The sequence below is a fragment of the Anomaloglossus baeobatrachus genome, chromosome 2, assembly GCF_048569485.1.
Source record: "Anomaloglossus baeobatrachus isolate aAnoBae1 chromosome 2, aAnoBae1.hap1, whole genome shotgun sequence".
Lineage (NCBI taxonomy): Eukaryota > Metazoa > Chordata > Amphibia > Anura > Aromobatidae > Anomaloglossus > Anomaloglossus baeobatrachus.
The window spans coordinates 478,883,313-478,906,044 of record NC_134354.1 but is presented as its reverse complement, the minus strand read 5'-3'; the positions used below and the strand labels follow the sequence as shown (position 1 = coordinate 478,906,044).

Below are 22,732 nucleotides of genomic sequence, written 5' to 3'. Positions count from 1 at the left end.
ACGTGTAGGTGTGGATTTAATGTCAGCAGCTAGGAAAGTGCTGCTGCCGCCCGAGCACTGCAGTCTCTGGAACTCGGCCTGGGGGCCGCAGGATACATCACCGCCCCTGTCAACGGCGATTGGGTGCTGACGCCGGCCTTACCTATCAGCCAAGTGTCACCGCTTGGCTACTACTGTAGCACTGAGCAATGGCACAAAGTGGGTGACAGGGGGAAAATGCAGCACATAGCATATGCTGTGGGCTCCAAAAAGACGGCCATGGTCTCCTTCCACAGCTGTGATCTGGACAGCCCAAGGGGCATGTCCAGGTCACAGCAGGGAGCAGACACAGTGCTAAAGAATAGGATCGGAGTGAGACTATCAGACCCAATGCATAGGGAGCTGCCGAATTTAAGGTGAGTAACTGTCGGTACTCCAAGATGGCAGCCCCCAGTCTTTCAGTAATAATAGAATTAAATTAAAACTAAATAAACAATTAAATTAATTTTGTATTAAAAATAATTGATTCCATAATTACTATTATTAATACAAAAATTAAAAAACGTGGCACCTTCCCTTTAATATGCCAGATGCATGCCACATCCCAATTTACTGTACATTTCTTTATTTTTTAATATTTTTTTTTCCATTTGCCCAACTTTTAAAAACATTCTGACATGTTTTTTTTTTCAATTTGTCAGTTTTCATTTCTTTGAAACCAGCTGATTTTGTGCACACTTTGAAAGGAGGTGGCATTTACTTTTGTTCTGTTACAGATTACTTTCTGTTTCAGTTCTCCAATTCCTTATGAAAGCTGGAAACTGAAAGCAGATGCTGCACACGTCATTTACAGAGACAACAACTAGCTGTTGATTTTGGAAGCTTTACTTCCTGCAAAGGTAAGAAATCAGACAGAAAGTACAATGTTATTTGCCAAATATATTGTAAATATCGATAACTATAGCTAAATAATAACAATCAAAAAGACTGCTGTAACACCATTGCAAATGTGAACAGGGTGCTAGCTAAAAAAATACTCAATTTATATAAAGTGAAATCTGCACACCAAATTCAGAGAACTATGAATAGGCATAACTGCTCTGATACATAAAAATGAAAAATACAATTAGTCATATGAAAAATTGGAGAAATTGAAAATGTGACATTGCATGACTGCTAAGGATTATTTGAAAAAAAGAGATATTTTGCTAATGTATTGATCAATTCATTACTGCCCGATGACCACTTCATGGTAATCTCTTATTTATTGAATTGATTAATACATTAGCAAAATATCTTTTTTTTTTCAAATAAGCCTTAGCAGTCATGCAATGTCACATTTTCAATTTTTCATATGGCTAATTGTATTTTTCATTTCTTTATGTATCATAGAGCGGTTATGCTCATTCATATTTCTCTGAATTTGGTATGCAGCTTTCACTTTATATAAATTGTGTATTTTTTAGCTAGCACCCTGTTCACATTTGCAATGGTGTTCCAGCAGTCTTTTTGATTGTTATGCAGTTTTTTCTGTCTGGGAACCCAGTCCCGCCCTTCAGCCATGTCTATTCAATTTCCTATATAGCCCGGTCCCTGGTTTCCCATACACAAGCAGGTTTTAACCGCACATAGAGGTAACATTTGGTTAGGGACCCGATAAATAAGAGGTTACCATGAAGTGGTTATCGGGCAGCAATGAATTAATCAATACACTAGCAAAATATCTTTTTTTCAAATAATCCTTAGCAGTCATGCAATGTCACATTTTCAATTTTTCCAATTTCTCATATGGCTAATTGTATTTTTCATTCCTTTATGTATCATAGCACAGTTATGCTTATTCATATTTCTCTAAATTTGGTGTGCAGCTTTCACTATATATATATATATATATATATATATATATATATATATATACTAGAAGGTGGCCCGATTCTACGCATCGGGTATTCTAGAATTTACGTATTGTGTAGTTAATGTATGATTTTTGTTATATATATATATATATATATATAGATGTTGTTGTCTGTAGTTACCAAGTGTTTGTGTAGGGCGCTGTACATGTTCTGGGTGTTGTCTGGGTGTGGCGGGGGGTGAGAGCGGTGTTGTATGTGTGTTGCGTGTGTTGCGTTGTTTGTGGAGCGCTGTGTGTCTGTAGCGTTGTGTGTGTGTGTGTTGCGCGGTTTGTGTGGGTGTGGTGTGTTTTGGGGGGAGGTATGTTTTGTGCAATGTGTGTGTGTTGCGTGGTATGTATGTATATTTATGTATGCCGCGGTGTTTGTGAGTTGGGTGTTGTGTGTGCGCAGCGTTGTCTGTGTGTGTGGGTGTCTGTGTAGGGTGGTGTTTGTGGTTCCCAGTGTGTGTGTGGTGTGTTGTGTGTGTGTGTTCGGGGGAGGTGTGCACCTCCCATCGTGCTCCATCCCCCATGCTGCGCACCCCCCATCGTGCTCCATCCTCCATGCTGCGCACTCCCAAACGTGCTCCATCCGCCATGCTGCGCACTCCCAAACGTGCTCCATCCGCCATGCTGCGCACTCCCAAACGTGGTCCATCCGACATGCTGCGCACTCCCAAACGTGCTCCATCCGCCATACTGCGCACTCCCAAACGTGCTCCATCCGCCATGCTGCGCACTCCCAAACGTGCTCCATCCGCCATGCTGCGCACTCCCAAACGTGGTCCATCCGCCATGCTGCGCACTCCCAAACGTGCTCCATCCGCCATGCTGCGCACTCCCAAACGTGCTCCATCCCCAATGCTGCGCACTCCCCATCGTGCTCCATCCCCCATGCTGCGCACCCCCCATTGTGTTCCATCCCCCATGCTGCACCAGCATCAGCCTCTCTGCCCCCAGCATCAGCCTCTCTCCTCCCAGCATCAGCCTCTCTCCTCCCAGCATCAGCCTCTCTCCTCCCAGCATCAGCCTCTCTTCTCTCAGCCTCCCCCCTCCCAGACTCCCTCCTCCAAGCCTCCCCCAGCATCAGCCTCCCCCTCCCAGCCTCCCCCAGCATCAGCCTCCCCCTCCCAGCCTCCCCCAGCATCAGCCTCTCGCCTCCCAGCCTCCCCCACCATCAGCCTCTCTCCTCCCAGCCTCCCCCAGCATCAGCCTCTCTCCTCCCAGCCTCCACCAGCATCAGCCTCTCTCCTCCCAGCCTCCTCCAGCATCAGCCTCTCTCCTCCCAGCCTCCCCCAGCATCAGCCTCCCCCTCCCAGCCTTCCCCAGGATCAGCCTCTCTACTCCCAGCCTCCCTCCTCCCAGCCTCCCCCAGCATCAGCCTACCCCAGCATCAGCCTCTCTCCTCCCAGCCTCCCCCAGCATCAGCCTCTCTCCTCTCAGCCTCCCCCAGCATCAGCCTACACCCTCCCAGCCTCCCCCAGCATCAGCCTACCCCAGCATCAGCCTACACCCTCCCAGCCTCCCCCAGCATCAGCCTACCCCAGCATCAGCCTACCCCAGCATCAGCCTACCCCAGCATCAGCCTCTCTCCTCCCAGCCTCCCCCTGCATCAGCCTCCCCCTCCCAGCCTTCCCCAGGATCAGCCTCTATCCTCCCAGCCTCCCCCAGCACGCCGTGCTCCTCTGCCGACACTCACAGATCCGATCGCATACACTCACACATCAGAACACACTCACACACATCCGATCGCATACACTCACACACACACTGACGATATCGCACATACGCGCTCACACTCACAACATCCGGAGATACCACATGCCTCTGGCCATGTGATCCTCCGGCAGGTCCTGGAAGGTCACTCCACAGTATCGCCGCCGAGAAGCAAGCGATATCCCAGGATGTTGTGAGTGTGTGGATGCGATGTGATGTGTGTGTGAGAGTGAGTGTGATCTGATGTGTGTGTGTGTGTGTTGTTATGTGTGTGCGTGTGTATGTTCCGCCGCTGCAGGACCTTGATGCGCTGGTAACTATGCTACCATGGTTACCAGCGTATCCCGTCCCCCGCTCGCACGGGAGCCCACACCAGCATACGGCGGCAACCCCAGCAATGCGAGGGTATGTGTCGGCTGGGTTGGCGGCGTACGCTGATGTGGGCTCCCGGGGGTACAGTACTCACCTGGGAGTCGTGGCTCCGTGTCGGTTCGGGGAATGCGTGCGGGGCCAGAGCGAGCGTGCATTGCGTGAGGGGGGCGGGGCCGAGTTGCCAATGTGTGCAGGGTGCCGGGGCGAGAGGCCAATCCGTGTGGGGGGCGGAGCCTGGGCGAGTGGCCGGCCAATCCGTGTGCGGGCGGAGCCTGGGCGAGCGGCCAATCCGTGCGGGGGGCGGGGCCATGGCGAGCCCAGCGGCCAATCAGCTTTGTGTCACCGTAAGGACACAATTTTGGAGCAAGACAGACAGACAGACAGACAGACAGACAGAATAAGGCAATTGTATATATAGATATATATAGCTAAATAATAGATATGAAGGAAATACCTACCTAAGTGAGCAGCAAGTGCATAAAGAGGCAGAGAGAAATGTGTGACAAGCAAGTGTTCAACTTTAGAGTTTACTCACATTTGCTTCTGAAAAATAGCTCTATTGTTGCTCCTTAAACCATCTTGGAGGAAGATGCGAATGACATGTGAGTGTCATAATGTGTATCATGCTAGTGAATTTTCCTCCTTGTATCATCCTCCGGTGCCATCCGTGTGATGTCTTTGTGACAGCCTTATGATATCCAGTACCATCCGTGTGATGTCCATGTGGGGTAAATAGATAGATAGATAGATACAGTGGGCAAAAAAAGTATTTAGTCAGCCACCAATTGTGCAAGTTCTCCCACTTAAAAAGATGAGAGGCCTGTAATTGACATCATAGGTAGACCACAACTATGAGAGACAAAATGAGAAAACAAATTGTTATATATACAGTACAGACCAAAAGTTTGGACACACTTCATTCAAAGAGTTTTCTTTATTTTCATGACTCTAAAAATTGTAGATTCACATTGAAGACATCAAAACTATGAATTAAAACGTGGAATGAAATACTTAAAAAAGTGTGAAACAATTGAAAATATGTCTTATATTCTAGGTTCTTAAAAGTAGCCACCTTTTGCTTTCATTACTACTTTGCACACACTTGGCATTCTCTTGATGAGCTTCAAGAGGTAGTCACCAGAAATGGTTTTTCAACAGTCTTGAAGGAGTTCCCAGAGATACTTAGCACTTGTTGGCCCTTTTGCCTTCACTCTGCGGTCCAGCTCACCCCAAACCATGTCAATTGGGTTCAGGTCTGGTGACTGAGGAGACCAGGTCAACTGGCGTAGCACCCCATCACTCTCCTTCTTAGTCAAATAGCCCTTACACAGCCTGGAGGTGTGTTTGGGGTCATTGTCCTGTTGAAAAATAAATGGTCCAACTAAATGTAAACCGGATGGAATAGCATGCCGTTGCAAGATGCTGTGGTAGCCATGCTTGTTCTGTATGCCTTCAATTTTGAATAAATCCCCAACAGTGTCACCAGCAAAGCACACCCACACCATCACACCTCCTCCTCTATGCTTCACGGTGGGAACCAGCCATGTAGAGTCCATTGATTCACCTTTTCTACAAAGACACGGTGGTTGGATCCAAAGATCTCAAATTTGGACTCATCAGACCAAAGCACAGATTTCCACTGGTCTAATGTCCATTCCTTGTGTTCTTTAGCCCAAATAAGTCTCTTCTGCTTGTTGCCTGTCCTTAGCAGTGGTTTCCTAGAGCTATTTTACCATGAAGGCCTGCTGCACAAAGTCTCCTCTTATCAGTTGTTCTAGAGATGAGAAGGTGTGTCCAAACTTTTGGTCTGTACTGTATATATATTGTTATATATCCTTTGTTGGCAATGACAGAGGTCAAACGTTTTCTTTAAGCGTTCATAAGGTTGTTTTTTAAATTATTTATTTACAATTAAATAAATATTTTACAAAACAAAAAGTGGGGTCCTCCCCAAATTGGATCACCAGCCAAGGTGAAGCTGACAACTGTGGTCTGTTATTCTCACTTGGTTATTGGTCCCTTCCCAGCCCAACATTAGCCGCAGCTGCCCCAGAAATGGCATATCCATTAGATGAGCCAATCTTGTTGCTTCACCTCAGCTCATCCCGCCAGCCTACTGTGGTGGAAAACCGGTTAATATATGGGTTTCATGCCAGCTGTGAATTGACAGCTGGCATCAAGCCCTGGTATTAGTAATGTGTGTATCAGACACACTACTTACTAATCCAGTAGATGTAATAACAAAAAAACACACACACAAAAAAAATTATTTATAAAAACACCCCCTGACAACAAATTTATTATAAAAAAAATAAAAAGCCTTTAGGTTCCGCCATAATGAACAAGGAAGTCCCAAGACATTCCTCAAAAGGGAACCTTAGAGACATAAAAAGAGAGAATTAATTCCGGCAGCCAAAACACATGTAACCTATTTGGGGATCAAGGTGGAATCGTTATATAATTGAAATTTCCCTCCAGTCATTTCTAAAATCCAACAGGAATTTGAAAGATGCCAAAATGTGCTATTGAGTTTTTTATTAATTATTATTATTATTATAGTTCAAATGTGGAGAGGAAAGATCGGGCACCACAGACGAGCAACAATCAGCTTCGCACTGGTCTAAGGAACCATCCATTGTCTGTAGTCACAGCAGATCATACATCAGTCACACATTTTCCTGTATACTAGATGTAATATACTATGTACAGACATTCTATGACATATACAGTATTATATGTGACTGGTATATGTTACACTATGACGTTTTTCCATTGGTGTGGAGTTAGTTTGACTTGGTAGTGTGAGTATGTTTGGAGAATAAAAAACACAAAAAGGTACCTCTTTAAAATAAGATATCAGCCAAGCCATAGATCTACTTTTGGCTGAATGGCCCAGACTGTAAATTTAGTAGAAAATAATCTTGTTTATTATGGTTACTTCATACTAAAATAAAGTTTGTTCTATTTTTAGGTCCAAAGTTATAACAATGGCATGTAAGTATCTGTAGCAAAATATGTCCTTTGTGATGTGAAGGGAGAGTGCCTATAAAGTGGCATAGCTAGGGGTTCAGCTAAGGTGGTGAAGAAACATCTGAATGGGCCCCTAACCATGTAACCCTGATAACAACTACGGCGGTGCCCCCTAATCATGAGTATAGGGGAACCTGAGTAGATGACTGCGCTGTTACGGAAACATACAAAGACCAAACACTGATATTGGCACCATATTTTGGCATTTTTATATTTTTTTTAGTCATTTTATAGGTACAAAACAACCTGATTATTTATTCACCTCTAGAATACAGGTACATAGAAATACACTGCCGTGTACAGAAGTACCTCTGCGGCATGGTGCTGCTGTCACTCACCCTGCTTCTTTCAGAATGCCTTGATGACTTCTCATTTCATTGAAAGAGGTCGCAGGGACAGAAACTGTCTAGAGACTAGCACAGAAGCTGTGGGGTGGCACTGACAGAAGTCTGATTGCAATGATAGAAGCAATCCTTACCTCTGCCCCCAACAGCTCAATTGATCCTGAATGTCACCAGGAGTTGAAAGAATATGTGGTAAGTGACTGCAGCACCACCCCCTGATGAAGTCCTGTTCCAGGTGGGGTGATATGACCTGTGAAGTGACAGCATGGTCATCCTCCTGATGACATCCTCTTTGAGACTTTCTTCAAGCAAAAACTCACAGGAAGTAAAGTAAAAAGTTCTTTATGGGGAACTAGCTGTACTACCCGGCTTTGCCCGGGTTAATAACGTTTGTTAACAAAATAGAATGTATTAACAAAAATGTATTCTGCACACAAAAACCACAAAACAAATAGATAGAAATGTAATTATTAAAAGGCAAAAACTAAGCTAATAGAAGCATTTCACAACATATATTTCAACACCACAAATATTCCACACAGATTTAACTAAATTGGCCAAGTAATGTTCTCCGTCTGTCTCTTTCCAGGTCTGTCTCTTTCCAGGTCTGTCTTTCCCCGTCTGGCTCTTTCCCCGTCTGTCTCTTTCACCGTCTGCCTGTCTCTCTCTTTTTTTGTCTGTCTATATCTTCCCCATCTGTCTCTTTCTAGGTCTGTATCTTTCCCAGGTCTGTCTCTTTCCTCGTCTGTCTCCCCGTCTCTTTGTCTGTCTTTTCCTGTCTGTCTCTTTCCCTGTCTGCCTGTCTCTGTCTGTCTCTTTCCTTGTCTGTCTCTATTTCTCTGTCTCTTTCCCCGTCTGTCTCTATCAAGGTCTGTGTCTTTCCCCATCTATCTTTGTCTGTCTCTCTGGCTGTCTCCTCCTTCCCTGTCTACCTGTCTCTGTCCCTGTCTGCATGTCTGTCTGTCTCTTTCCCCATCTGTCTCTTTCCCCATCTGTCTCTTTCCAGGTCTGTCTCTTTCCAGGTCTGTCTCTTTCACCATCTGTCTCTGTCTGTCTCTTTACTGTCTGTCTCTGTCTGTCTCTTTCCCTGTCTGTCTCTATCTCTCTGTCTGTTTCTCTGTCTGTCTCTTTCTATCCGTCTCCCCACTGACATATTATTACCTCACATATAAGCTTCTTATACTATGAATGTCTTTTGTTCCTATAGCAACCAATCACAGCTCCTACTAATAACCTGTAGTTCCAGGCTCCATTTACTTTAATGGAGACATGTTTATTGGAGAGTAACTGTAAAGCGCGGGGTTACATTTTCCTGTCAAAATATAGTCTACGACGTTCCCCGGGTCACATGAGGTGTCTGTGCAAAATTTCGTGATTGTAAATGCGACGGTGCGGATACACTTTTCGTTTCACTTTTTCCCCTTTATGTAGATAGAGGCAAAATTGATTGGTAAATTGGAATGCGCGGGTTAAAATTTCGCCTCACAACATAGCCTATGATGCTCTCGGGGTCCAGACGTGTGAGTGTGCAAAATTTTGTGGCTGTAGCTGCGACGGTGCAGATGCCAATCCCGGACATACACACACAGACACACACATACACACACACACATTCAGCTTTATATATTAGATGGTAGGAAATTTATAATAAAGCTAATTACAGAAGTGTTTAGATATTTATATATAGCATTTTATGTACCAAACAACAAACTAAACAGAAGGATATAGCAGTCACAATTTGATATGACTTGAATAATCTTATGTTTATTTATGAATTCTTCACAGCTAGATATGGCAATCTTTACAACATTTCTACCACTGGTGCCTCGGTTACAACTGGCAGACAAGATGGAGAAAATATTTCTGGTAAGTGATTCATGGGCTACACAAATTAATTTTAACTCCTTCATGACCTTTGACATACCCATACATTATTGTCTGGAATGGGTTCCCGACCTATGACATATGGGTACGTCATGGCAATCATATAGATCACAGGAGCTGTGCCCGCACGATCGCCGCCGGGAGAGCAGCTTAAGTGATCGTCTGCCCTGCCACTGGCTGTTTAACCCCCTAAATGCCGCGATTAGTAGTGATTACAGCATTTAGGAGGCTGGGAGGGGGAGTTTGCTTCCTCTCCCACGAGATCGGCACCCCTGCCAATCCTTACCATGGCAACTGGAGTTCAAATAATGACCTCTGGGTTTGCTAGCTAAGGTGGCCTGTTAGACAATGCCAGGAGCACAGTCTAAGGGTACGCTCACACGAGCGTGAAAATCGGACGAGTGCAATGCGAGAAATTCTCGCATTGCACTCTGACCAATGTTAGGCAATGAGGTTGAGCTGTTGGTCAGCTTTTCTCGCATCCAGATTCTGGATGCGAGAAAAGCGGCAGCATGCTGCGTTTTGCTGCTACCGCCGTATCTCTCGCACCCATTCAAGTGAATGGATGCGAGAGATACATCGGACTGCACTCGGATGTTATCCCAGTGCAGTGCGATCTACGCACAGGCTGACAGTGGAGGAGATGGGGGGATTAACCCCTCCCTCTCCTCCACAGCGCCTGCACTCAGCTTCACAGCTGTGACCCGATCGCAAGATCGGGTTACAGTCGCATGACACCCGGCTCACGCTCGCAGCAGAGCCTAAGCCGGGGGACATTAGCATATCGCATCCGATGCTCTCGCATCGGATGCCATACGCTCGTGTGAGTCCAGCCTTAAAGGCAATCTCTCAGTGTCATACTGACAGGTGTATTATACCAGGGATCAGAATAATAAAAAGAGTACCATAGAGGTACTATGTAAAAAAAAGTTTGTAAACAAATTGTAAAAATATAAAAAAAAAAAGATTCCAGTAAATAACAAAAAAAATAAAAAAGAATTATACCAATAAATATGTACGGTATATTTATGTAAAAAGAAAAATAAACAAAAAAAAGACACGTTTGGTATCACAGCATAGGGAACAGATCTATCTTTAAAATTGTTACACTAGTCAGGCCTTTCACTGAACACCGCAAAAAAATAGAGAAAACGTGCAAAAAAACTATGCTTCATTATCATCATACTGCTAAAAAAAAGTGGAGTAAAATGCGATCAGTCATTTGTAAATAAAAATCTGATCTCTGAATCAGTCATCTTGTCCCACAACAAATAAGCCACAACAGCATAAAGATAAAAATGTCACCGCTCTCAGAATAAGGAGATGATTAAAACAATTATTTTTTTTCTATAAAAGTTTTTATTGTGTAAAAACATCAAAACTTAAAAAAATGATATCAAACGGTATCACTGTAATTGATGCTAAATTAGTTCCCAAAAAACAATTTGTGAATTGCTATTTCATGGTCATTCTGCCTTGCAAAAATAGGAATAGAAAGTGATCCAAAAATGTTATGTGCCCGAAAATAGTGTGAATAAAAATGTCACATGACTGTCTGCAGAAATAAGGTGATGCCAAAACTTTTAGTTTTTGAAAGTTTTTTAGTGTGTTATAGTAGCTAAGCATAAAAAACTGTATATAAATCTGGTATCGCTGCAATCACACTGACCCGAAGAATAAAGTCGTCTAAGAACTTATATCGCTTGGTGAACGATGCAAAAAATAAATAGATTAAATTATTAACTTGCTGTTGATTTGTTCATTCTTCCTCCCAAAAAACACAGTAAGGCTATGTGCGCACTAGAAATGTGAGAAATGTGAAGTCTCTCAAGAAAATTTCTTGAGAAACTTCTGAGAGTGAAAGATTTCCGGACCTCCGGAAAAAATCCGCACCAAATCCGCATGCGGATTTGCCGCGTTTTTGCCGCGGAATTGCCGCGATTTTCCCGCGGGTGGTTCCCTGCGGATTTTTGCATGCTGTACTGCCGAAATACGCAGGGTACCTGCGGAAATAATGGACATGTTCATTTTCTCAAGAAAGTTTCTCGAGAAATTCTTCTCAAGGAAATTTCTTGAGAAAAATCCGCACCAGTGCGCACAGCTATTTTTTTTTACCATAGAATTTGCTGGGAAATGTCTGCACAAAGATTGCAGATAGTTCTCAAGAAATTTCTGCGGCAAATCCGCGGGTAAAGCCGCGGGTAAAAAGCTCTAGTGCGCACAGAGCCTAAAGGCCGCTTTACACGCAACGACATCGCTAACGAGATGGGGTTGTTTGGGTCACGGAATTTGTGACGCATATCCGGCCTCGTTAGCGACGTCGTTGCGTGTGACACGTACGAGCGACTGCTAACGATCAAAAATACTCACCTTATCGTTGATCGTTGACACGTCGTTCATTTCCCAAATGTCGTTGCTGGTGTTGGACGCAGGTTGTTTGTCGTTCCTAATGCAGCACACATCGCTACGTGTGACACCCCAGGAACGACGAACAACACCGTACCTGTGTCCTCTGGCAACGAGGTGGGCGTGACTTTCATGCGGCTGCTCTCCGCCCCTCCGCTTCAATTGGACGCCTGCCGTGTGATGTCGCTGTGACGCCGCACGAACTGCCCCCTTAGAAAAGAGGCTGTTCGCCGCCCACAGCGACGTCATTAGGAATGTAAGTATGTGTGACGGGTACTAGTGATACTGTGCGCCAAGGGCAGCGATTTGCCCGTGACGCACAAACGACAGGGGCAGGTGCTTTCACGAGCGACATCGCTAGCGATGTCGCTGCGTGTAAAGCCCCCTTAAGGCTTGTCTCACATATATCCTGTGCTCCACATTGGGGTTTCCGTGCAAATCTCTGAACTATATGATTCAGATGGCACCCAACGATGGAAAATTCCCTATAATGAGGTAGAGGGAGTCATTCTGAACTGTGTCTGTACTATGATCCTGCTGTGTCCATATCTTTAAGTGTACATAAAAGTACTGTAGACCAATTTTGTGGACTTCTGACAAGGACAACGCTTAACAGAAGTCAGATGTAAAATCTGGGGATAAAACAACATTTTTGTGGTAAATATGTAATTTTTTCTTCACCGCTTAATGGAATAAAATTCTGATACATTATGAAACCATACCAGCAAAATCTGCAGTATAATATGGCGCTCTTCCCCTTCTGAGCTTTCCACTATGCCTGAAAAGTAGTTCCAGATTACATGTAGGGTATTAGGGTATGTGCGCACGTTGCTTTTTACCTGCTTTTTACCTGCTTTTTTACTGCTTTTTCTTCTGCGCTGTTTAATGCCAAAATGGATGTGTTCTTCTATTCAAGCAAAGTCTATGGGAATTTGGGTTTCTTGTTCACACTATGTTGTTCAAAATGCTGCCTTTTTGTGGCAGAACTTTGGTCAAAAACTCAGCTTTTCAAAGAAGCAACATGTCAATTGTTTTTGCCATTTGGGTTTTGCACTGCAAAGCTGAGTTTTTGACCAAAGTTCTGCCACAAAAAGGCAGCATTTTGAACAACATAGTGTGAACAAGAAACCCAAATTCCCATAGACTTTGCTTGAATAGAAGAACACATCCATTTTGGCATTAAACAGCGCAGAAGAAAAAGCAGCAAAAAAGCAGGTAAAAAGCAACGTGCGCACATACCCTTAGCGCACTCAGGAGAAATGGAACAATGGGGTCCATTTTTCCTATTAGCTCTGTAATTATTCTTTCTTCACTTCCCAATGGTATAAAATGTTGTTAGGCATATGTAGTATCAACATACTCACTGCACCCCTAGATAAATTTATTGAGGGGTGTAGTATGTAAAGTGGGGTCACTTATGGGGGGTTTCTGTTTTTCTGGAATTTCAGGGGCTCTGGCAATGTGACATGTCACCCTCAAACTATTCCAGCAAAATCTGCACTCCAATATGGCTTTCCTTCCCTGTTGAGCTTTGCACTGTGCCTCAAAAGTAGTTTTCAACCACATATGGGGTAATCTCAAACACAGGAGAAATTGCGTAAAAAATGTTACAATTTTTTTTTCTCTTATTACCCCTTTTGAAAAATAAAAAAACATTTTTTTATTTTTTTTTAATGGGAATTGTTAATTTACTCAGCTTAATGTTATACAATTCTGTGAATTGCCTGTGGGTTAAAATGCTTACTTATCCCCAAGATCAAGTACTTGAGAGGTGTAGTTTCCAAACTGGAGTTGCTTGTAAGGGTTTAAGACCATGCAAGAGAAGTAGCCAGCTCAGCTAGAAAGCAGGTGCACGAACTCGACACGGCATCACTGATTGAAACAAGGAAAAAAAATCCAGCACTCTTCTGTGTCCAGTAAATTGTAGAAGGAACTTCTTTATTCAAAATTCATTAAAAATCCAGCATCAGGGACAGGAGAATGTACAATGACGCGTGTTGAGCACGTAGTGTGCTCTTAATCATAGCATAGCTAACATTCAGAAAGACACACATATATAATACAGCTTAAGTGTTTCATCTTGTTATTGAGTCTACAAACGCGTCGTGGCATCCGCAATCTATTCCAGTCAATTTTGCACTCCAAAAGTCAAAAGGTGCTTGCGGTGTGTACCCAAACAGTAAATTTCCACCACATATGGTATATCGCTATACTCAAAACAAATTGCACAACAAATTGTATGGTCCATTTTCTCCTGTTACCCTTGTGAAAATAAAAAATATGGGGCTTAAGCAACATTTTTCTGGCAAAAATATATTTTCTCATTTCTAACGCTCAATGTGTTGTAACATTCTGTGAAGAACTTGTGTGTTCAAGGTGCTCACCACACCTCTAGATAAATTCCATGAGGGGTGTAGTTTCCAAAAATAAGGCCATTTGTGGGGGGTTCCACCGTTGCGGCATATTAGGGGCTCTGGAAGCACAACATCGAGTTCACTATCAACTCCAGCCAATTCGACACTCCAAAAGTCAAATAGTACTCCTTCTCTTTTGAGCCCTGCTATGCCCTCAAACAGTAGTTTCCACCACATATGAGGTATACAAAAAGCAAAAACAAGGGAGGTTGGCGATAGGCCCTCCACCATTAATGCAAGGCCCCACTCACTATCAATACAATAGAATCAGCAATAAGTGAGATTAACTCTACAACTTTTAATATCAAGACAATAAAATAATTAGGGTAAAAAATCCATAGCCTTATATATAAGGGGTGGATACCTAAAATAGCACACAAAACAACAAGAACTGTGCCAGACAGAGAATGAATTACCTATTAGAGGTGAAAATAAAACTGACTGGTCAACTTTTGAGAAGAGGGAGACTTAACCCCTTCAGCCCCCGGGCACTTTCCGTTTTTGCGTTTTTGTTTTTTGCTCCTTTTCTTCCGAGAGCCGTAACTTTTTTATTATTCCGTCAATCTTGCCATATGAGGGCTTGTTTTTTCCGGGACGAGTTGTACTTTTAAATGAAATCATAAGTTTTACCATATAGTGTACTGTGAAACGGCAAAAAAATTCCAAGTGCAGAAAAATTGCAAAAAAAGTGGGATCGTACAATAGTTTTTGGGATATTTTATTCACCGTGTTCACTATATGATAAAACTGATACATCTATGTGATGCCTCAGGTCAGTGCGAGTTTGTAGACACCAAACATGTATAGGTTTACTTGTATCTAAGGGGTTAAAAAAAATTCACAAGTTTGTCCAATAAAAGTGGCGCACGTTTTGCGCCATTTTCCGAAACACGTAGCGTTCTTATTTGTTGGGCTCTATGGCTCAGTGATGGCTTATTTTTTGCGTCTCGAGCTGACGTTTATAATGGTACCATTTTTGCGCAGATGCTACGTTTTGATCGCCTGTTATTGGCGATACCTAATATGTGTATATTTATTTATTTTTTAACCCTTTAATTTTCAATGAGGGGAAAGGGGGGTGATTTGAACTTTTAGGTTTTTTTTTTTTTTTTATTTTCTAAAACTTTTTTTTTTACTTTTTTTTTATTTTACTAGTCCCCCTAGGGGGCTATAGCAATCAGCAATCCGATCGCTGATCGCTATCTGCTGATCACAGCAATACAGCTGTAAACAGCAGATTCAGTCACTTTGGTTTTCCCTCTGCTCTCGGCCGAGGGAAAACGAAAGTGAAACATCATAGCAGCAGGCGTCATCACATGACCCTGTGCTACGATGGCAACCACCGATAGTCACGTGATAACACACGTGACTTCCGGTGGGGGCGGCGGTAAGTAACATGGCCGCGCGCATTTAAATCTTGCTGCCAGACTTTGGTAGCAAGATTTAAGGGGTTAATGGCCGCGGGTGGAAGCGATTCCACCCGCGGCTAGCAGGCACACATGTCAGCTGTTGGGGGGCGGGGCTTAACGGGACACGATCCTGGACGGATAGATCCGTCCAAGGTCGTGAAGGGGTTAAAGTGCTATGTCTCACTAATATAAATTAACAAGAAGATGGGTGTTTCAAGACATTATAGACAATGGTCAATCAAAACCATATTAAATAAATAGACAGGGAAAGAGATTGAGACAGACGGAGAAGGAGACAGAGACAGTCAGAGACAGACAGGGAAAGAGACAGACAAAGAGAGAGAGAGAGAGACAGAGACATATATACATAGGGGGAGACAGACAGAGAATGGGAGAGAAACAGAGAGACAGTTACTATCCCGGGCGTTAATACATTCTATTTATACATTCTACCCCGGGAATGTTAATACATTCTATTTTGTTAACAACAGTTATTTACCCGGGCGAAGCTGGGTAGTACAGCTAGTATTAAATAAATGGAACTGTCTCAGCCATCCTGTGGATCATATGGAGTTATCACAAAAGTAAGATAGTCCAGATGGCTCCTGTTGCCAGATAATAGTGATAGAGAGTTCTTCTTACTTGGCCCTATATTCCTCTGGCCCTATTAGACCCCAATGACTCCCACATTTATAAGGGGAGTCCAAAACTGTCCCTCAAAAGAAGGGAATTTTGTTTACTTACCGTAAATTCCTTTTCTTCTAGCTCCAATTGGGAGACCCAGACAATTGGGTGTATAGCTACTGCCTCTGGAGGCCACACAAAGTATTACACTAAAAAGTGTAAGGCCCCTCCCCTTCTGGCTATACACCCCCCCGTGGGATCACGGGCTCCTCAGTTTTAGTGCAAAAGCAAGAAGGAGGAAAGCCAATAACTGTTTTAAAGACAAATTCAATCCGAGGAACAACATCGGAGAACTGAACTCTTCAACATGAACAATATGTGCACCCGAAAAAACAAAATTCCTAAGAAAACAGGGCGGGTGCTGGGTCTCCCAATTGGAGCTAGAAGAAAAGGAATTTACGGTAAGTAAACAAAATTCCCTTCTTCTTTGTCGCTCCTAATTGGGAGACCCAGACAATTGGGACGTCCAAAAGCAGTCCCTGGGTGGGTAAAAGAATACCTCGTGATAGGGCCGTCAAACAGCCCTTTCCTACAGGTGGGCCACCGCCGCCTGAAGGACTTGTCTACCTAGGCTGGCATCCGCCGAAGCGTAGGTATGCACCTGATAATGCTTGGTAAAAGTGTGCAGACTCGACCAGGTAGCCGCCTGGCACACCTCCTGAGCCGTAGCCTGGTGCCGTAATGCCCAGGACGCACCCACGGCTCTGGTAGAATGGGCCTTCAGTCCTGATGGAATCGGAAGCCCAGCAGAACGGTAGGTGTGAAGAATTGGTTCCTTGATCCACCGCGCCAGGGTGGATTTGGAAGCTTGCGACCCCTTACGCTGACCAGCGACAAGGATAAAGAGTGCATCCGAGCGGCGCAGGGGCGCCGTGCGGGAAATGTAGATCCTGAGTGCTCTCACCAGATCCAATAAATGCAAACCTTTTTCAAATTGGTGAACTGGATGCGGACACAAAGACGGTAAAGTGATATCCTGGTTGAGATGAAAGGAGGATACCACCTTAGGAAGAAATTCTGGAATTGGACGCAGAACTACCTTGTCCTGGTGAAATACTAGGAAGGGAGATCTGCATGATAACGCCGCCAGCTCGGACACTCTCCGAAGAGACGTGACCGCCACTAGAAAGGCCACTTTCTGTGAAAGACGAGAAAGGGAAACATCCTTCAAAGGCTCGAAAGGCGGCTTCTGGAGAGCAATTAGGACCTTGTTCAGATCCCAGGGCTCCAACGGCCGCTTGTAAGGGGGGACGATATGACAAACCCCTTGCAGGAACGTGCGTACCTGAGGAAGTCGCGTTAGGCGCTTCTGAAAAAATACGGATAGCGCGGAGACTTGACCTTTAAGGGAGCCGAGCGACAAACCTTTTTCCAACCCAGACTGCAGGAAGGAAAGAAAAATAGGCAATGCAAATGGCCAGGGAGAAACTCCCTGAGCAGAGCACCAAGATAAGAATATCTTCCACGTCCTGTGGTAGATCTTGGCGGAGGATGGTTTCCTAGCCTGTCTCATGGTGGCAACCACTTCATGAGATAAACCTGAGGCCGCTAGGATCCAGGACTCAATGGCCACACAGTCAGGTTCAGGGCCGCAGAATTCAGATGGAAAAACGGCCCTTGAGACAGCAAGTCTGGACGGTCTGGCAGAGCCCACGGTTGGCCTGCCGTGAGGTGCCACAGATCCGGGTACCACGACCTCCTTGGCCAGTCTGGAGCGACGAGGATGGCGCGGCGGCAGTCGGCCCTGATCTTGCGCAGCACCCTGGGCAACAACGCCAGAGGTGGGAACACATAAGGTAGCCTGAACTGCGACCAATCCTGAACTAGGGCGTCTGCCGCCAGAGCTCGGTAATCGTGGGATCGCGCCATGAAAACCGGGACCTTGTTGTTGTGCCGTGACGCCATCAGGTCGACGTCCGGCATCCCCCAGCGGCGACAGATCTCCTGAAACACGTCCGGGTGGAGGGACCATTCCCCTGCGTCCATGCCCTGGCGACTGAGAAAGTCTGCTTCCCAGTTTTCCACGCCTGGTATGTGAACTGCGGATATGGTGGATGCCGTGTCTTCCACCCACGTCAGAATCCGCCGGACTTCCTGGAAGGCCTGCCGACTGCGTGTTCCCCCTTGGTGGTTGATGTATGCCACCGCTGTGGAGTTGTCCGACTGAATTCGGATCTGCTTGCCTGCTAGCCACTGCTGGAAGGCTTGTAGGGCAAGATAGACTGCTCTGATTTCCAGAACATTGATTTGAAGGGTGGACTCTTTCCGAGTCCACGTACTGTGAGCCCTGTGGTGGAGAAACACTGCTCCCCACCCTGACAGGCTCGCGTCTGTCGTGACCACCGCCCAGGATGGGGGTAGGAACGACTTTCCTTTCGACAATGAGGTGGGAAGAAGCCACCACCGGAGAGAGTCCTTGGCTGTCTGAGAGAGGGAGACATCCCTGTCGAGGGATGTCGACTTCCCGTCCCATTGGCGGAGAATGTCCCATTGAAGTGGACGCAGATGAAACTGCGCGAAAGGAACTGCTTCCATTGCTGCTACCATCTTCCCTAGGAAGTGCATGAGGCGCCTCAAGGGGTGCGACTGGCCCTGAAGGAGAGATTGCACCCCTGTCTGTAGTGAACACTGTTTGTCCAGTGGAAGTTTCACTATCGCTGAGAGAGTATGAAACTCCATGCCAAGATATGTTAGTGATTGGGTCGGGGTTAGATTTGACTTTGAAAAGTTGATAATCCACCCGAAACCCTGGAGAGTCTTCAGTGCCACGTTCAGGCTGTGCTGGCATGCCTCTTGAGAGGGTGCCTTGATAAGTAGATCGTCCAAATATGGAATCACAGAGTGACCTTGCGAGTGCAGGACTGCCACTACTGCTGCCATAACCTTGGTAAAGACCCGAGGGGCTGTCGCCAGCCCGAAAGGTAGAGCTACGAACTGCAGGTGTTCGCTTCCTACAACGAAGCGTAGAAAACGCTGATGCTCTGGCGCAATCGGCACGTGGAGATAAGCATCCTTGATGTCTATTGATGCTAGGAAATCTCCTTGAGACATTGAGGCGATGACGGAGCGGAGGGATTCCATCCGGAACCGCCTGGTTTTCACGTGTTTGTTGAGCAGCTTTAGATCCAGGACGGGACGGAACGACCCGTCCTTCTTTGGCACCACAAACAAATTGGAGTAAAAACCGCGACCTCGTTCCTGAAGAGGAACGGGAGTCACCACTCCTTCCGCCTTTAGGGCGGACACCGCTTGCAGAAGAGCATCTGCTCGGTCGGGAGGTGGAGAAGTTCTGAAGAAGCGAGTTGGAGGACGAGAACTGAACTCTATCCTGTACCCGTGAGACAGAATGTCTCTCACCCAACGGTCTTTGACCTGTGACAGCCAAATGTCGCCAAAGCGGGAGAGCCTGCCACCGACCGAGGATGCGGAGAGAGGAGGCTGAAAGTCATGAGGAAGCCGTCTTGGTAACGGTTCTTCCGGCTGTCTTTTTTGGTCGTGATTGAGTCCGCCAAGAATCTGAGCCCCTCTGATCCTTTTGAGTCCTTTTGGACGAGGAGAATTGGGACCTGCCTGAGCCTCGAAAGGACCGAAAACCAGACTGTCCCCTCCTCTGTTGGGGTTTGTTTTGTCTGGGTTGAGGTAAGGATGAATCCTTACCCTTGGAGTGTTTAATGATTTCATCCAAACGCTCACCAAACAGTCGGTCACGAGAAAAAGGCAAACTGGTTAAGCACTTCTTGGAAGCAGAATCTGCCTTCCATTCTCTCAACCACAAGGCTCTACGTAAAACCACGGAGTTGGCAGACGCCACTGCCGTACGGCTTGTAGAGTCTAGGACAGCATTAATCGCGTAAGACGCGAATGCAGACATTTGAGAGGTCAAGGGCGCCACCTGCGGAGCAGATGTACGTGTGACCGTGTCGACCTGTGTAAGCCCAGCTGAAATAGCTTGGAGTGCCCATACGGCTGCGAATGCTGGCGCCAACGACGCTCCAATAGCTTCATAGATGGATTTCAACCAGAGCTCCATCTGTCTGTCAGTGGCATCTTTAAGTGCCGCCCCATCTTCCACTGCAACTAAGGATCTAGCTGCAAGCCTGGAGATTGGAGGGTCCACCTTGGGACACTGGGTCCAGCCCTTGACCACGTCAGGGGGAAAAGGATATCGTGTATCTTTAAGCCGTTTGGAGAAACGCTTATCTGGATAAGCGTGGTGTTTCTGGATAGCGTCTCTAAAGTCAGAGTGGTCCAGAAAAGTGCTCAATTTACGCTTGGGATACCTGAAATGGAATTTCTCCTGCTGTGAGGCTGACTCCTCCGCAGGAGGAGCTGGTGGAGAAATATCTAACATTCTATTGATGGACGCTATAAGATCATTCACTATGGCGTCACCATCAGGTGTATCCAGATTGAGAACGGTCCCAGGATCAGAATCCTGATCAGCCACATCCGCCTCATCACACAGAGAGTCGTCCAGCTGGGACCCTGACCAGTGTGATGAAGTTGAGGGCCGCTCATAGCGAGCCCGCTTAGGCCGTCTGGGACTGTCGTCCGAGTCAGAGTCGTCACCTTGGGGTGCATGCGACACCTCCTGAGCTCGGGAGTGTTCCAGCTGAGGGGGACCAGGGAGCAATGATTCAACAGTGCCCATGGTCTGAGTTACTGGTCTAGACTGCAATGTTTCAAGAATTTTAGACATAGTCATAGACAATCTGTCAGCAAAAACTGCAAACTCCGTCCCTGTCACCTGGACAGCATTCACAGGTGGTTCACCCTGGGTCACCTCTAGCAGCGGCCCCGGCTGAGCAAGTGCCACAGGGGCCGAGCACTGCACACAATGGGGGTCAGTGGAACCTGCCGGTAGAGCAGCCCCACATGCGGTACAAGCAGCATATAAAGTCTGTGCCTTGGCACGTTTGCTTTTTGCGGACGACATGCTGTTGTCTGCCTTGAGTAACCTAGGAGGGTATATAGCAGAGAGTCACCAGCGACCGTACAGTGTAATGTATAGCATGCAAGCACAAAAATACAAAGTACACTTCGGCACAAGTGGGGGTGAGCCCTTGAGGGCTGCTTACCGCCCGCTGAAAAGCGGGTGTGAGGTCGGAGAATCCCGTGTCTGGGTCTCCCAGTCTCCCCTCTCCAGCTCAGCGTGCAGACAGGAATGGCTGCCGGCGTCCTGTGAGGAGGGGCGGACCGTGGGCGTGCCACAAACAAAGTGCGGGAAACTGGCGTCCCACTGTGCCCAGTGTGAGGGCTGGAGTATGTAAAGCAGACTCCAGCCCTCAGCGCTGATGGTCTGTACAGCGTCCCGCCCTCCCCCTGACTGGCAGGTCTGGGGGCGGGAACGAAACGAACTAGGCCGCAAAAGCCGGGGACTGTAGTAATAAGCGCGGCCGTCATACATGCACGGCTAGCGCGGAAGTCCCCGGCGCACCACAAGTCCCAGCCGCGTCGCAGTGAAAACTGACCCCAGCGGCCGGCGCGGCCGTTCGTACTAAGTCTACTCACTCAGCAGCGCTGTAGTGAGGAATGGCACAAGCGCAGCAGCGCTGATGTCCCCGGCGCACTAACACGCCCAGCATGCTGCGGTGTGCGCGCGGTATGCCCGGGGACACAGAGTACCTTAACGAAGCAGGGCCCTGTCCCTGACGATACTCAGCTCCATATCCAGCCGATTCTCCGGGGGCTGTGGAAGGAGCACGGTCTCAGTGCCTGGAGACCGGTAAAGTCCCACTTCACCCAGAGCCATAATGGGGATGGGGAAGGAATCAGCATGTGGGCTCCAGCCTCCGTACCCGCAATGGGTACCTCAACCTTAACAAACACCGCCGACAGAAAGTGGGGTGAGAAGGGAGCATGCTGGGGGCCCTAGTATGGGCCCTCTTTTCTTCCATCCGACATAGTCAGCAGCTGCTGCTGACTAAACAGTGGAGCTATGCGTGGATGTCTGACCTCCTTCGCACAAAGCATAAAACTGAGGAGCCCGTGATCCCACGGGGGGGTGTATAGCCAGAAGGGGAGGGGCCTTACACTTTTTAGTGTAATACTTTGTGTGGCCTCCGGAGGCAGTAGCTATACACCCAATTGTCTGGGTCTCCCAATTAGGAGCGACAAAGAAAAAGAGTGATATCCGTGCACTCAGGAAAAATTGCACAACAAATTGTATCATCCTTTTCCGTCTGTTATCCCAGTGAAATTGCAAAATTTGGGGATCAATATACTGTTTTTTTTAGCAATATACTGTACTAATTTTTTCCTTCCACACTATTTAACTCCCGTGTAGCACCTTTTAATAAATATCTTGAATCTGGTTTTGAGCAGCTTGAGGGGTACCGATTTTAGAATGGTGTCACTTTTATGTATATGTTTTATGTATTTTCTGTCACCTAGGCCTCTCAAAGTCACTTCAAATGTGATGTGGTCCTTGAAAAAAAAAATGGTTTTGTAAATTCTGTTGTAAAAATGAGAAATTGTTGATAAACTTTTAACCCTTCTATCTTCCTAACAATTAATAGAAAATAGGTTTCAAATATGAAGAAATATGTAAAGTAGACATGTGGGATATGTTATTTAGTAACTATTTTGTATGATATAACT

General features: G+C 46.1%; 1 protein-coding gene across 1 annotated transcript in view; it reads left to right on the top strand.

The window, feature by feature from the left end:
- The first annotated feature begins 799 nt into the window (after positions 1-799).
- The window catches only part of LYG1 (lysozyme g1), a 43,530-nt gene continuing 21,597 nt past the window's right edge, over positions 800-22,732 (top strand). The window contains exons 1-3 of the mRNA XM_075334252.1: positions 800-878; positions 6,933-6,955; positions 9,121-9,201. Of these exons, the coding sequence (XP_075190367.1) occupies positions 6,949-6,955; positions 9,121-9,201 (88 nt within the window). The 5' untranslated portion in view covers positions 800-878; positions 6,933-6,948. The remainder of the gene's footprint in view (positions 879-6,932; positions 6,956-9,120; positions 9,202-22,732) is intronic.